Below are 17,272 nucleotides of genomic sequence, written 5' to 3'. Positions count from 1 at the left end.
TATTTTACTTAACTTACCTTAATGAATCAGGCCCTTGGTTCTCATCTTACCTCACATTCTCTATCTACACTTTTACAAACATTATTCCATATATTCCAAGATGCGTACATAACAACTACTAATTATATATATATATATATATATATATATATATATATATATATGTGTGTGTGTGTGTGTGTGTATACTGGATTTCTTTTATTTAAGGAAAGGTCCAGCATTTCGGGTTTACCTGAGATTTTGCATTAATTTATATTCTGCTGAGTAAAATTAGTTCTTAGTGTTGTAATAATAGAAAACTAAAAGTATAGCTATAATCATGTCTGTTATGCTCGTGTACAGCATTACCATAGGCAGGTGCCTTGTCTGTCCAGTTGGTAAATGCAGCCGTAGTGCAAACAAAAATCTTTCATTTTCATTACTTGTCTACTTAAATAAAATAATTGTTATCCATAATGTTTTACCAGTTCAAATAATAAGAAATGTGCCAATGATTTATTTGGGGCTGAGTACTTTTGTGTATATTTATGCATAAATTACTAGCTGAACTAAATATCATGCTATGTAAAATATAACAAAGTAACCTGAGTAGTTTATACCTTCCTCATCCATTCTTATACCCTCTTTTCTAGACAGTGGAAGTTAGCGCAGTAAATGCAAAAGAGGAACAAAGTATTAAAAAAATCTGTGTATTTTTATGTGTTGCTAAAGTACATTCTGTAACTTTATCAAATACTGACCTATAGCAATGAACTAAATACAAACAGCTTGGAGATGCAATAAATAAATCACAGGTTTATTGGAGCCATGTTTCTCAATCCGTGGTATGTGTACATTCAGGTGTGTGACTAGGTATGTGTGGGCCCCATAGCAATACTTTACAAGGGCTCCCATGTACTGCCCAATGGTGAAAAACTCACATATACACATACTTTGGTGCTTCAAAATTAAAGCCAGGCCCCCCTCAGTAATGTGCGCCCATAGCAGCTGCAACCCACTGCGGGTACAGCCAGCTTACACTGCCAGAATATGACAGTACCTTGTATATGGATCCAGCTACATTGTAATCCCCACTTCAACTATAGTTGTAGAATCAAGTGAAATATCTGTCATCCTTGGTGATTTGTGTCTATATTAGGGTTAGTCAAACAATGACTCTCCAAAGGATGGCAATTCATGCTGAGACCTGTAGTTCCACCACAGCTGCAGAGCCACTGATATACGAATTAGATGTAGATGAGATATTGTTCGAAGGTGCTCAGCAAAATGATCATATCTCTACACCCTTTCAGAGGTGACCTCCAGGATATGAAACAGATAGTAATCTGCAGTTGCTTATTAAAATATCTCAATCTGCTTCTAACTTGGTTGCATCTTGATCTTATGACCTGATCTAAGGATGTCTAAAAATATTTTTGGGTTGTTTTTCTCATTAGAAAGTTTTATGTACTTATTGATAGTAATAACAAGTATTATGACCGTATTTACAGTGTTTTCATTATACACCGTAAATAGAGCATGATAGTGGACAGAGTTGGGCAATTGGTGGCTTGCCATTTGTTGTTGAATATACAGCACCTGGCAGAGCATTCTGGGAGTTGTAGTTTAGCAATTATTTCATGCCCACAATTTGACATGTATCTGTATGCTATTTATCTGTTTTACTTAGTCATTTCTCATTCCATGTAATGGTGTATTTTGAACGCTATATTTAGTATACAACATTTATTTTACCCATACCACACAGTTAGGAATATATATTGTCTAACATCAGATAGGTAGGTATTCTTAAATATAACTATTGTACAAGCCTAATTATGCATGATATCTCCATTTATATGTATCATCATCGCATCATCTATTTATTATGTGTCTCTTGTAGATCAATTCCACGAACCTGCCTCCACAGATTTCCCGCCTTTGGTTCTAACCCTTATCCCACCCAGTGGAGGAGCGGACGAGGTGAGACCATTAGTAAAAGGCGCACCCATTATTGTTGGTGCCTATTAATCAGTGTATATGCCTCTAACACAGTGTTTTGCATGTTATGTCAGTGTATTTAATTGGATACAGTTATATGTTACAAATGTTCACTCTTTGTGAAAAAGGTCTAGTCCATCATGTTGACAACTTAACTTTCACCTCATGCTCTTATTTTAAATATTTTTTATTGACCCCTTTTTTCTACTCTTATTAGTATTTGATATTCCTGCACTCTTGATTTCTTTTCTGGTAGAATGTTCTGTTGGGAGTCTGTGTACTATCCTGTCTCCAGAGTCCCTCACTGCCTGCCTTTCCTTGTTTTCTTCACTGTTCTTTTCCCCTTGTAATGTTTGTGGTGTTACTCTTGGCTTTCTCTCCCTTACTGCTGTCTTTCTCTCTCATCTTCTGAGTCCTCCGCCACCTTCATGTAGGGTGTGTGCAGCAATGGCAGTTTGTGTTTATAGATAAAACATTTCCCTGCAGAGTCACTCAACTCCTGCAGTTAAGTAACCAGAACCAGCTGCCTGACCTATGCGGGCACCAGGGAATGTATGATCATAAGGTTTAATTCTGCTCAGAGTATGTACTAAGGAAGCGTACTTTTCTGCCTATAAAATTGCGTCCAGGTGTGTGTGCATGTCTATGTATTTATAACTTAAATATGTTATTTTATATACATGCACAGTATATGTCCATTATAGAAATGCAATATTGCACCTTTTTTATATATTATGTATTGTTAATCTCCTGCTTATCCAGGGTGTTCTTAGTCTTGTGTGTGTGTGTGTGTGTGTGTGTGTGTGTGTGTGTGTGTGTGTTAGAACAACCTGTAGCCAAACAAATCACAAGATAATCACAGCTTAAGGAGATGCGCCGATCTTGTGGGAGTCAGTGACTTATTAATGTGCATGAAATTTTGATTGAGGACAGAGCTACATACCTCCTGACATTTGAAAATCCGTCATCGGGACAAGGAACATGGCCATGTCATGACTGGATAGTGGCCATGTCACGTTGAGAGGCCTGCTCCATACTGTCCTCCCCTTCAAAACATCCTCATTGCCGTGCACACCAGTGTACATGGCACCGTTCAGCGCTGGTCTGTCATGCAGAGCAACAGTAAATTAGACAGACATCCCCAATTTCCCACCCACGGGACAGAACTGTCCTGATCAGGATGGCGAGACAGAGCTCTTAAATCGGAATTGTCCACCCTAAATCGGGATGGTTGAGAGGTATGGGGCTGCACGTGATAGAGGCAGAGTCAACAGATTGGCGAGGTAATTTAGGAAGCGCAAAATGGTAAAGGCTGATGAGAGGAGCTGGATGGATCTAAAGCATTGCTCCTTGCTAAGTCTGGAGTAGAAGCACAGAGGCAAACACTGATCAGGACAGGTTTGCAGCTTTAATTTTGTAGAGAGATTATTAAAATGAGATACGGGGGTGTATTGGGCACATTTTTGGGTTGTTCCTTATTTTGTGGAAGAGCACCCAGCCGTTTACGCTGCACAAGAATTTGCACCAGCTCACAGCTGTAGGAGATTGGGTCTCGTCCTATACTTATAACAGGATGCAGTTAGCTTCTTTCCACTGCACTTCCGCAAATATATAAGCATATTTCATCATCATCATCATTTATTTATATAGGGCCACTAATTCCGCAGCGCTGCACAGAGAACTCACTCACATCAGTCCCTGCCCCACTGGAGCTTACAGTCTAAATTCCCTAACACACACACACACACACAGAGACTAGGTAGGGTCAATTTGATAGCAGCCAGTATGTTTTTGGAATGTGGGAGGAAACCGGAGCACCCGGAGGAAACCCATGCAAACACAGGGAGAACATACAAACTCCTCACAGATAAGGCCATGGTCGGGAATTGAACTCATGACCCCAGTTCTGTGAGGCAGCAGTGCTAACCACTGAGCCACCGTGCTGCCCAAGCAATGCAGAGAAAGCTATACAAACACACATGTAGTAAAGACAGTCCCCACGTCTCCTCAGTCTTATGATTATCATAAATGAGGCTAAACAGCAGGCAGTAGTTTGGGAGAAAAATTGAGAAGTTTAATTCCATGAAAGGGGTGGTTCTAAGGTCGATCATAAATGGCACTAACATGGTGCTAGCCCAATTATAAAGCTCCTATATTTCCAAATTACCCAAGCTGTTTCCATTGTAATTTGGAATTACTATTTTGTATGGACTTTTACAGCAATTAGCTTAAATTAACTGAGCAAACCCCATATCACATTAATGTCTCTGTCGTGTATTTCAAAATTGTGGAAGTCAGTCCCATTACATATGCTGCTAGCAGTGTGTCATTTTGCTCCTACATGTGACTATCCAATAGCCTGTTACTTGTCAGGTCACTATGTTCCCCAATGGAAAGGATTCTGCAATACAGCACTGAGTTAACCTGTTCCTAACCTGAGACCAGCATTATCCTAGATTTTACTGGTGTACGAACAGTCAGATTTTCAGGTTTAGCCAGAATGTCTTTGCAGACTCATACTGCCCCTTCCTCCTCCCTTTTCCACCAACACTGAACTGCTGAATTAAAAGACCAATGCAGCATATATTTTGTCTGCAAGTTTCTCCATGTACACAATGGAGAACTTCCAGGGGGCTTATCTGCCTCATTTTCTCTGCATCCAGAGCCTCAGAGTTTATGGGTAAGGTGTGTGTGTGTGTGTGTGTGTGTGTGTGTGTTGGAAAGGGGGGGGGGGGGTAATGAATGGAATGCTGAAGTGTGTGTAGTGTTTGCTGTAATTAAGTCTATATAGCTGATTAGTGTTTATATACACACACTTTATATGTGCATAAAGGATGTTTATAGTGTTTATATATATTGTCTATATACAGATATAAAAGCTCTGTGTGCAGTGTATATATAGTAAAGGCTCACTAAACTGTTCCTTGTCGTTTATATTTGCACATAAATTCAAACGTAATCATCATTATGGTTTTCCAGCGTGGATAAATGGATACAGTTATGTATTTTCAATAGTTAGTATTACCCACCTTTTCAATCTTGTGTCTTTCCATACTCATACTGTAAATTTAAATTTATTTTGTTTCAGTGTTGGAAGTGTACTGGTATACGGTGGTATGTCATGCCGCCACTTCTCCTACTGCCTTCATTGTAAAACTATCAAATTATATTCACTTACATTTTTCATACCGCCATTTCTAAATTTTCACTTCCACCACTGTCAATCATAATATATTTTTGCAGTTACTTTTTTTCACTTTTTTCTGTATCGCCCTTCTTTTTAAACTAAATTTGTCATCTACACACAGAGGAGACAGTCATATTACTGACAGGAATGCAACTTATCAATTACTAGGAATTGGTAACATTGCTACGGCACTTAATCTTAGTGATTTCACTGGTATCTAGTGAATTGGTTGCATTCAAAATAGCAAACGTCACTATGTATAGGGGCAGAGTGCTCTTTAACTTCCTTTGCTGCGTCCTTACCCAATCCATGAATCCCCCATCTACTTTGCTCCATTAACCATTATCAATCCATGAATCCTCCATCTACTTTGCCTCATTAACCATTATCAATCCATGAATCTCCCATCTACTTTGCTCCATTAACCATTATCAATCCATGAATCCCCCATCTACTTTGCTCCATTAACCATTATCAATCCATGAATCCCCCATCTACTTTGCTCAATTAACCATTATCAATCCATGAATCCCCCATCTACTTTGCTCCATTAAGCATTATCAATCCATGAATCCCCCATTTACTTTGCTCCATTAACCATTATCAATCCATGAATCCCCCATCTACTTTGCTCCATTAACCATTATCAATCCATGAATCCCCCATCTACTTTGCTCCATTAACCATTATCAATCCATGAATCCCCTATCTACTTTGCTCCATTAACCATTATCAATCCATGAATCCCCCATTTACTTTGCTCCATTAACCATTATCAATCCATGAACCCCCCCATCTAGTTTGCTCCATTAACCATTATCAATCCATGAACCCCCCATCTAGTTTGCTCCATTAAGCATTATCAATCCATGAATCCCCATCTACTTTGCTCCATTAACCATTATCAATCCATGTATCCCCCATCTACTCCATTACCCATTATATCCCTGTCTATTTTAGAACACTTTCACTCCATCTACTCTGTTCACCTTCTCCTCCCTTTTTATCAGGCCTACGTGGAGCTGCAGGAGTTAGCCATGGACACTAACAAAGAAATGCATTGGGTGGAAGTAGCCCACTGGTTGAAGTCCGAAGAAGATTACCAGAATGATCTCCAGCAGTGGAGTAACCCTCATCTCTCCTATCTCACTTTCCGCAGCCTCCAGAAACTGCCTTTGGCCTTGAAAAATGGTGAGAGTAGTGACACAATAACACAACTTTGAAAGTAAATTGATGCCATCTCTCTCATAAGTGATGCTTTATCTCCAGGGACGGTCATTCTTGACCTAGCAGAAAAAACTCTCCCTGGAATCTGCTGCCAAGTCATTGACCAACTGATTTATGACCAACATCTAAAGCCTGATCATAGAGAGGAGGTACTACGAGCACTTCTACTGCGCCACAGGTAAGATTTGTACCTGATTAAATTGCCAGGTGGCTGTACGTAACAGGCACAGCAACAGGCTGAATTAAGTGTCTAAAATACACCTGCATGTATAAATAAATAAAATATCCCTCCTGAATTCCGAAATATTCATTATGTGTTCTGTGTAAAGTAATGTATTTCTAGTGCATTTTGATAGCAAATCAACCAAATTCAAATAGTTAGTGTCATAACCCTAGAAAGGAATATTGTCTGTCCAAAAAACACATCCAACAATAACTCGCACAATAACAATGACTTCAAGCAGTGGAGAGAAATAGGCCACAGACTTTTATTTAAAATCTCTGATTTTACCAATTTAATGAGAGAGACAAACCCACTGCCCCACAGACCATGTATTTCATGTCGGATAATCCGCAAATCTTGGTGTCACATTATCAACTGGCCCTCTGAGGTTTCCTATCCCAGTAACAAAACAAATCTGGATATAATAACTCAAAATCATTTGATTTGAACCCCACCAGGACTCTCACCTAGTCAATCCCTTTAATATATATGTTACCAACCAGATCCATCTCAACTGGGGCGTAACTACATAAGCCCCTGTTCTCAACCGCACACAGGCTGTGACAAACAAGTCATAATTATTTAGTTATTTAAAGTAATATAACTTGTCAATTTTATATATTTTATTTTTTTAGATATTCACAGTATGACATTTATTTATTTCCTCTATTAAATTTTTTTATATTTTATAAATCCTTTGCCATCTTTTTTTTTTATATAATAAATATTAATGCTTAACAGATCATGATGCATAGCATGCGAACAAACATTCTAATTACCACGCAACCCCTTATATCTAACCCTCCACCCATGCCGGGCATGTGCTGCTCAGAGGGACATAACTATAATGGATGTAGAGTGTGCAGGGCACACGGACCCATGAGTCAAGGGGGTCCGACGCCCAGCACCCAGAGCATTGGCAGTGATGGGCCTTCCTAACTACGGGGATTTCTCACAGTTTCTTGAAGCCTTAATAATATGTTAATCGCAGTGGTTCCCAAACTGTGTGCCCAGGCTCCCTGGGGTGCCTCAGCAATCTCACAGGAATGCCTCAGCCAGAGCCTGTGGTAAGCAGGGCGGGGGATTATTTGGTAATTATTTTGGCTTAGGGGTGCCTTGAAAAACATTATGGAGACCTAAGGGTGCCTTGAACTGAGAAAGTTTGGGATTCACTGTGTTAATGGCTTTGTACTAAATTCATGTTATTACTGTCTTCGAGCATCACATACATTCTTTTATTACAAGCAACTCTTTAAAGTAGTTTTTATTTTGTTGAATATCAAGAAGGTAATTTCCATCATTGTTACATTTTAAATCATAGCTATTAAAATAATGCTATTTTATTAAAAATTACTAAAACTAGGTGTCATCTTGTTACTTGCTCAGTAATTTAAAAGTATACAATTTTAATTTTTTTTTATATTTTTTAAGGCATCCTATATTCTTGTAACTTAATGTAATATGGCATATTAAGTGTTGAACCCTATATTACACTGTGGTTATTCACAAGTACAAGAGTATAGATGTGCCATTATCCATAGCAACACATTATACATTTACATTCATAGGCCCTCATTACAAAGCAGCCTGGATATGCACTGCAAATCATAGTATTGCTTCATCACACCTAGATGGTCCGTCCAACGCACTTCAACATGCATAGAAGTGATTCTCGGGGGTACATTTATCAAGCTGCGTGTTTGAAAATGTAAGGATGTTGTCTATAGCAACCAGTCAGATTCTAGCTGTCATTTTTTAGAATGTTCTGAATAAATGATAACTAGAATCTGATTGGTTGCTATAGGCAACATGTCCACTTTTTCAAACCCGCAGCTTGATAAATTGACTGCTAGGTGTGTGGGGAGGTGGAAACTTCTTTTTAGGTGCACTGTACAAAAGTGCGCTACATCAAAGTCCACTTTAGTACCATCCCATTAATTGAAATAAACATATCCCTTTTTTACCTAACAGTTCTTAGTTTATCCTCATTTATTCTTTAAATGGATCAGGAGAGTAAGAGGACATCGGGCTGTCTTTATTACTCACCATTTTCATTAGGATGTTTTCTACAATTCTTTTTTTTTTTTAATTGACCACTTTAATTAAATCACTATTTTGCAACTTTTTGCTTAATCACTAAATTCACTATTTGCAAAGTCACATTTATTTTCGCACCTTAAGACATTTTAATAGCATTTGCAATTTACCCTTTAAATAGTCTTATTAAATCTCCCTGCAAATGGATATTAAAAGTCACACAGGCTTTCATTTGGCTTTCGGCATTTATATGTCACAGATATCTAATATAGCGTGCAATAAGAGGTACATACATGCCAACCGACTTCTCAGCGCACAGAAGTGACTCACTGTCCAGATTCAATAGTGAACTGTAAAATAGACATCACACATGAGCGAAGGAATGAAGCATTGGTCGGCTGGATTTGTAAGCCCAAAAAATCTTGAACCTAACTATCACTATATATATATATATATATATATATATATATATATATATATATATATATATATATATATATAAAGAGAGAGAGAGAGAGATAGATATAGATATAATAGGAAAAAACTGCACTCACATCTTCAACTAAACCCTCTTTGGGGTGCTGTTAACTGTTTTATATGTATATATGTATATATATATATATATATATATATATATATATATATATATATATATATATATATATAACTTTTTCCGGGCTGCACCCACTCTATGGATTTCTCTCCCTCGCACAATAAGACTCTCCTCTAGTCTACAAGCGTTCTCTAAAAACCCACCTCTTCAAACAAGCTTATAATATTCCTCAACCACCCTCTTAACCTCACTACATTTCCCTATTACCACCTGTTATACAACTACCCCTTGACCAACATTGTTGTGTGACAGGATCATTTAGCTTATTAGTCACTTTTACCTTTGCAGTCTTGCTGGGCCGACTGCAAATGTAGACTTAACCTCATGTGTCTAACTCCCAATGTCCAATAGATTGTAAGCTTGCGAGCAGGGCTTTCTCACCTCTTTGTCTGTTTTACCCAGTTTGTTTATTAGTTTACTATGTTTGTCCCCAATTGTAAAGCGCTATATGAATAAATGATGATGATGATATATATATAACTGTTAATAGTATATAACAGTATATAAGTAACAATCACAAAATAATAAATGTGTACCATTATCCAAAGATTAAAGAATAACACACATCAATATATGTAAAATTAGTCACTCCAGATTATGTAGTACAAATATCCAAAAGTAAATAAAGTACATTGCCGTGGAGTTCATAGATTGAGAAATATGGTTGATGGTACTAGAGAGAGTTTATACAGTGTTCTAGGTTTTTAATTAGAGTTTTGGGAGTGGAGAGAAATTTATATATGACATTAAAATTAAATTAAGATAAAAGTAGTACAATTTATATTAAACATTAATGGTAATAACTAGCGAATCGCCAAACCTCATTTACCAAAAATGTACAAATAAAAAAGGGGGCTTAAAAGAGGAATTCTCATATGCATAGAAAAATGCATTTCATATTCAACTAGGAGTGGATGTGAATAGACAAGACACTGCAGGATGCATCCAATACTTAATGGAAACATAGAGTGCTAAACGAATATACAGAAAAAATTCAAGTATTCAGTAATGTAACCTGTTAACAATATAGAGTCTGATTCACTAAGGGAAGTTAAACAAAAAATTGTGTAAGTTTTCTTACTCAAGTTTTCTGGACAAAACCATGTTGCAATGCAAGGGGTGCAAATGAGTTTATTATTTTGCATATTAGGACAATACTGGCTGTTTTTTTCATGTAGCATATAAATATTTGATGGCTTATTTGTACACACTGAAATTTAAAGTTGATATAGGACTTGCCCTACCCCAAATGTAAATCTGTCATCACATTTTAAATTTACGTCCCCCTCCAATGCCACATGGTTTTGTCTTACTTGCTTACTTTTGCTTAACTTTCCTTAATGAATCCGGCCCATAGTCATTAAAGACCAAATACATTTATAATGATGGTATTAATGCCTACTGTAAATAAAATGCATTTTCACTTTTTGCTCCTGATTGCAAACACATGTTCTAGCATTGCATACACAGCCGTCATCACTATCAGTCGACACTTACACCTGCTCTGTGGCTGGTACAAGTGATAAAACAGAAAGACACGTACCTTTGAGATGCCCAAAGCTTGAATATGGAAGCTATGGCGTGCGCTTGAGCTTAGCATGCTGTTACTGTACAATGACTACATGCCTATGTCCAGTAGCCTCCCCCTTGCACCCATGAAATTGTAGGTTATTGTACGGGTCCTTTGCGCTCATAGATGACTTGGATATTGCTGTGTTCACTGGCGTATATTCCAGTTCTGGGCATACGCAGAATGATTTTACACACAATACGCCACTTATCGGCATTTACATTCCGTAGTGAATCAGGCCCCTTGTGTTTATGGTCTAGTGACTCCTTAATAATCTCTATACTGATTAAGATATGTCAGGGCACAGGTATCAAATGTTATTTTGTTTGGACTACCAGGCTGCGAGTATCTAACCATACTCCATTCCTACTATTAGGATGATTTGTGTTTGTATCTGTTATGTACAAATCATGTCTTAGTGAACTGGCTGATCAGAGTGCAGTAAACATACTAAGGAATACACAAGTTTGAAAAAAGTTTTTGTTACTTACAGTCATCCCAATGAGGGGGACCCTGAGAGTGGACAGCCTCTGTTACATCAGGTAGAGATGAAAACAATTCAGCAAAAGGTAAGATGCAAAGATTTAGGAAAACATTACAATGAATAGAAAATGTGCTGTGTTTTCTAAATACATTGTAAATGTACTTGCCACCTATGTACAGCGGAGGCAGCCATCTTGTGGGCTGAACCAACATTCGTAAGAGGTCACTGTGAACTTTGTGCCTCATGTCACTGGTTCCTACTGATTTAATTAGCTTCATTCTCAGAAATATTGATTTAATCCATCACTGTTATGAGCACATATTTTAAAGGTAAAAATAATAACTTCTAGTACGGACATATTTTAATTTTATTTTTGTATATATTAATACTTCACAACTTCTCTACCCTCAACCGTCCTGGCAACGCAAGTCTTCTCTACCTGCCACCAATCATTATATGTCGCCACACCCTTGAAGCACCTGGCCAGAGATGCTGTATTGCATTATCTGATCTAGTGGCATTCCATATCTGCTTGTACCATTTGTTACACTCAAGCAGAGTGTGTTTGTAATATATTCTACCGTGTACTCATGCCTCTTCTTGCAAGGAGTGGGTTTAAATATCGGTGAATGCATAACAGTTAAAGTTTGTGTTTATGGTTATGGGTTACATGTGGTTTTTACATAATGGTCTTGTCAAACCTATCAGGCACCCCTAAAAGGGAATTTGGAAGAGCGCGTACCAGATAATACAGAAGCCTCTTTGGTGCTAGTGGGTAAGTACATTATCTAACATCTCTCTGAATTATTATTATTATTATTATTATTATTATTATTATTATTATTGTTATTATTATTATGTATTATTATGCTTATTATTATTGCATATTCATAGGAATAGATAGATAGATAGGTTTCTATCTATATATCTATCTATGCTACTAACTCATTTAAACATTTTATGCTGTTCACACTTATCTTCAAGTCATTATATTGTCCCTACTTTTAAGCATTCTATTTAAGCATTGTATTTAAGCATTCTATCTCAACAATGGAAGTTGTGGTTTTCTATCTCTTCTGCATTCTTCTGTTAACTTTTAAATCCTTTTTTCCTCTTTTCTTACCACTTTCCATGTTCTAGGTGTCATTCATTCTCCATGATTTCCCTTATTTTACCCTTATCCTTGACCTTTCTTTGCCCATGTTTGTCAGCCCATTTTCTCCCTCATCATCTGCCATCTCCCTAGGCTGTTCTGATTTTCTGGAGACCTCAACACTTGCTTTTGTACGACTGAAAGAAGCAGTTCCCCTTGAGTCAGTCCTGGAGGTTAATCTGCCCATCAGGTTCCTCTTCATTCTCCTCGGCCCTAAAGATGCCTCCACCAGCTTCCGTGAAGTGGGGAGGGCTGTATCCAGCATGATGGCTGAAAGAGTGAGTAGATTTATAAAGCAAACCTAACACCTTAATCTACCATGTACTGCTATAGAGGGAATCTAATTATATAATATATATATCCTTGTCCATTCTTTCTGCAAAATCTACATTTCATAAAACTATTATTGCTCCTCCAACTAGAGTTTTATTACAGATAATGAGCCTGATCCAAATCGGAACGTAACTTGTACACAAGTTGCAGTTTATAAAAGGGCACAGCATAGTTCTGACCGTATTCAAATCCAAGCAGATCACAATTGAATTAATTTTGACTCTTGGTGTAAGTACGCTTTGCATAAATGTTACTTGCTGTATGTTAACAGACAGAAGAGTGCAGTATACGAACAAGCGTATTTGCAATATAAGGTCACACCAGAACGCATACAAAACAATGTATATTATAAAATAAATTAACAACTCTAAACTGTATGAACATGAATAAAAAAATTTTTTTTTACATTAAACATGAATCGGGCCCAATCTCTATAAAAAAAAAATAACACACAAATTTCTGTAATTCTGTAGAACCTATATATAATGGGTATTTATTTTCTATTTAAACAGACCAATTTCCCATGTCAGATAACTTTAATCTAACGGTTTCTATGTTTGCATTTTTCACTACATACATTGCTCTATTTGTCTGCCTTCCCTATCTGCTTTATATAATCTGCACTCTCACCTGCTATCACATTCTAATGGGTGAGTAATTGGCATGAGCAAAGGGTAATATATAATTTCTTATTTGTCTTTGGATATAACACTGATCCTGATCTGCTATGTTCTCTCTCTTACTAAAAGTAGTAATAAACTATTTACATTGTAATTAGAATTAAAATGTAAATAGTAACTATTTACTATTTACATTGTAATTATAATTACAATGTAAATAGTAATTATAATTAATTATATCTATTTCTTTAAGTTTTTTCTTGCACTTTCTTAGGTCTTCCGTTCTGAAATGTACACAGCTGGTGCACGCCAGGATATCTTGCAATCTGTAGATGACTTCTTGGACTATTGCATAGTTCTTCCTCCCTGTGACACTACCAATGAGCAGTTACTAAAGGAACTGCTACCGGTCCAACAGAACCTGCTCAGGAAGAGATATCGGGAAGTGAAAGTGGTGCCTGGTGGGCACAAAGGTAAATGGCACACTGTGCAATGACATTAGAGGACCCTATAAAGAAAATATAAAATCAATGTATCTATCTTAGCATACTCCGCAGTAGTTTCATAGCTTGCCTGTCTCTGATGTAACTGTTCGTCTGTTCCATAGATGAAAAACAGAAAGAAGAGCCTGCAGAAGACCCCTTGCAAAGAACAGGCAAGCCATTTGGTGGTCTTGTACGTGATATCAAAAGACGATACCCTAAGTATCTCAGTGATATTCGAGATGCACTTAACCCACAGTGCCTGGCTGCTGTCATCTTCATCTACTTTGCTGCACTCTCACCTGCTATCACATTTGGAGGTCTAATGGGTGAGTGTCTGGCATCAGCAGCTGGCTATCACATCTGTATGAATGAGCATTACTAATCAACCAATAAAAAGTAGATTATCAAGGTATATAGCTGCTTCATATCAGTCTACAGTGTGGCTTGTTGCTTGATTATACCAGGGGTATTGTAGCTGGAGCGTCTACACAGAAACCCAAAGACTGAAAGTGGCCCAGCAGATTTAATCACTTTAAATAATTCAGAATTGAATTGCTATTTTCCTGTGACCATGTCAAGGGCCTATCCCTGTTTCAACCTAACCATTAATCTGAACAATTTAAGCAGTGTTGCTTACATTACCAGTCTACTACATGCCTTTGGCATGTAGTAGACCGGTAATATAAATTACCAGTATTATAATTTGAAATTTGGCCCAGTGCTAGATTATAATAGTGCTGGATAGCGCTTTCAGCTACGTATGAAGTAGTAAATAAAATAATATTAATAATGTATTGTTATCTATGTAAACAATAGCAAACTTTGGGGCCCTCCCAAACCTTGTTCTTCCAATGATCGTTACTCTCATTACATCTCTACAGATATACAGTATTAGCATTATCAGGAACTCTATTACAGGAGCGTACATTAGTAAAATCACAGAGAACCATTGATCACTATGTATGCTGAGATCACTGTACAGAAAATAATTTACTGGCTTTAGAAATTACAAATGGCAACACAACAACTCTCTGTCATTATACATCTCTCTGCTCAGCTCAGAAGACAAGCAACTGGATGGGTGTCCCTGAGCTCATGGTGTCCACCGCCCTCCAAGGTATACTCTTCTGCCTCCTGGGCGCCCAGCCCCTCCTCATTCTTGGTTTCTCTGGACCTCTCCTGGTCTTTGAAGAGGCTTTTTATAATGTAAGTCACACTCCACATCCACACTTCATGTCCAGGAATGTATGAGTTTATTTATGTAGACCTATTCTTAGGTCCGGATTTACTGTGCCCTATCCACTAACCATACCTCTTTTGCACATAACATTCTATAGCTTTGCTGATATTGTTACAAAGCAGATTATAGTGACATTATCCCCTCTTTACCATATGTGCTGTGAAGGCAACATACCGCTTCTTCTGCCGCTAGACACAGTGCCTAATACTAACTCTAAAATTGTCAACAATTAGAGGTTGGCAAGATAGGAGGACAGAAATCAGAATTTACTGACTTTGTATTTGCTAATCGGATCACATTTACGCCGCTAGATGTGTAGTCAACGCACTTCCCCTCCCTTCCCCACAACCTGGTACTATCACACCCTTCAGACACTGACACTAGAATGGATGCGCATAATTGGCTAGTGCATATTGTCCTTCCTTCTGGATCAGTGAATGAGGGGATCATTGGTGGGGGTACTGAGGAACAGGAGAGTTATGCTGGGAGCCAACTATATGGGAAAGTGACATCCGAAAGCTTGAGGAAAAGAAATCTTGCTTGTGTGACGCCATATAGAAAAACCAGAATGGAAATGGAATGCATATTTTAAAAGAAAGTGTTCATTTTTAATGGAGTTAATGAATTGTTGTATTTTGATAACTGTTCAAAATCCACATTTGTCTGCAATTGTGTTTCCAGTAGTACCCCAACCACAACACACAGCAGAATTAATTAATTGTCTTAGCTCTATTCATAGACTTTAAAATGTGAATTTACAAATACGGCATGGAGTGGAATTCTGCAAAATATCAAAGCAAAAGCAGAATAGCGAACATTGTATTGCTGGATTTTCACACCTTTGTTCAAGGAACTAGATGACCATGAAATCTCACCACAATTTTGCTAAGAGGAGAGAATACAACAACAGAAGTGCTGACAGCCACTTATCATGACTTTGCTTTCTCTTTCAGTTCTGCGAAGGCCAAGGTTTTGAGTACATTGTGGGTCGTGTGTGGATTGGATTCTGGCTAATCCTGATTGTAATCATTGTGGTGGCCTGCGACGGCAGCTTTCTGGTCCGCTTCATATCCAGATTCACGCAGGAGATCTTCTCTATCCTAATCTCTCTCATTTTCATCTATGAAACATTTGCCAACCTGGTGAAGGTGAGTATGTAAGGTTGGATGGTGACAGAAAGGTAGATAGAATCCATCCCATAGAAGGGACCAGCCTGTCAATAAATCTCGGCCAGAGGAGTGAGATTTTCTGGGCAGCTGGAACCCCTCAATTCCAGTTCCAGCATTCCTGCTAATTTATAAGACTTATAAATGGCTTCTAATAGACACATAATTATCTACAGTAAGCATGGCCGGTGCAAGGTCGGTAGGCGCCCTAGGCAAGCTTTCAATATTTGACTTGCTGCAAGTCAAAAATAGAGCATTATGTGCAATAAAATAATTATTTTATCCACCATAGTTTTTAAATCTAAGATAGAGCATAAAGTGCAAAATAATAATCAAATCCCACCCCCAACATTTTTTTTGCCTCCACACTTTATGGATTGGCCTTTGGGTACCCCTTTTTTAAAAAAAAAAGATTAATAATACCAAAAAAATAAAAATTATATATACTCACAGTTTTTGAGGCTGGTCAGCAGATGCAGGCAGGCTCTTCTTTAATGGCTGCCCACTGCTCCTCGGCTTCATTACAACAAAGGAGAGGGGTGGAGCAGCCGAGCAGAGCAGTGCATGCTGGGAAGGGAGGGGGGCGTTGGGTAGGAACTTTATTCACACTGTCTGTCACTGACAGACAGTGTGAAACTGCACACAGGCGTCGCCGGGTAGAGACTGCCACATGATCACTGACTGAGGTCAGTGATCATGTGTGAGAATGAAGAGGACGGTGGACAGTAAAAAAAAACAGCGGCGGCTCTCCCAAGATTTTAAAATCTAGTCAGCGGCGCCCTGCAGGTCCCGGCGCCCTAGGCAACTGCCTAAGGTTGCCTAATAGGAGCGCCGGGCCTGACAGTAAGGTTGCATTATTACACATATCAATTGGCTCAAATTTTTTTTTGTTTTAATATTCTTCCCAACTTTCCCGATTTGGACATCAGGACATTTAAGCAACAGCCTGATCAG

General features: G+C 38.0%; 2 protein-coding genes across 6 annotated transcripts in view; one reads left to right on the top strand and one right to left on the bottom strand.

Moving 5' to 3' along the window:
* Positions 1 to 16,833, bottom strand: part of RUNDC3A (RUN domain containing 3A) — a 73,036-nt gene extending 56,203 nt beyond the window's left edge. Inside the window, exons 1-2 of one of the 2 annotated variants that reach the window (XM_075177284.1) lie at positions 16,770 to 16,827; positions 8,948 to 9,004 (exon numbers count right to left, since the gene is read on the bottom strand). In XM_075177284.1, coding sequence (XP_075033385.1) covers positions 8,948 to 8,949 — 2 coding nt within the window. In that variant the 5' untranslated portion in view covers positions 8,950 to 9,004; positions 16,770 to 16,827. Of the gene's footprint in view, positions 1 to 8,947; positions 9,005 to 16,769 lie in introns of both variants that reach the window. The other variant, XM_075177287.1, reaches the window with a different exon arrangement.
* The window catches only part of SLC4A1 (solute carrier family 4 member 1 (Diego blood group)), a 48,271-nt gene that overhangs the window by 19,067 nt on the left and 11,932 nt on the right, over positions 1 to 17,272 (top strand). For all 4 annotated transcript variants that reach the window (XM_075177281.1, XM_075177279.1, XM_075177280.1 and 1 more), the window contains 10 exons: positions 1,883 to 1,962; positions 6,178 to 6,358; positions 6,437 to 6,572; positions 11,331 to 11,406; positions 12,030 to 12,096; positions 12,568 to 12,752; positions 13,702 to 13,900; positions 14,035 to 14,238; positions 14,970 to 15,118; positions 16,106 to 16,300. In XM_075177281.1, coding sequence (XP_075033382.1) covers positions 1,883 to 1,962; positions 6,178 to 6,358; positions 6,437 to 6,572; positions 11,331 to 11,406; positions 12,030 to 12,096; positions 12,568 to 12,752; positions 13,702 to 13,900; positions 14,035 to 14,238; positions 14,970 to 15,118; positions 16,106 to 16,300 — 1,472 coding nt within the window. The remainder of the gene's footprint in view (positions 1 to 1,882; positions 1,963 to 6,177; positions 6,359 to 6,436; positions 6,573 to 11,330; positions 11,407 to 12,029; positions 12,097 to 12,567; positions 12,753 to 13,701; positions 13,901 to 14,034; positions 14,239 to 14,969; positions 15,119 to 16,105; positions 16,301 to 17,272) is intronic.

Source organism: Mixophyes fleayi, chromosome 6 (genome assembly GCF_038048845.1).
Source record: "Mixophyes fleayi isolate aMixFle1 chromosome 6, aMixFle1.hap1, whole genome shotgun sequence".
Classification (NCBI taxonomy): Eukaryota; Metazoa; Chordata; class Amphibia; order Anura; family Limnodynastidae; genus Mixophyes; species Mixophyes fleayi.
Note: the sequence above shows the minus strand (reverse complement) of the source record. Positions and strands in the feature narration are given on the sequence as shown.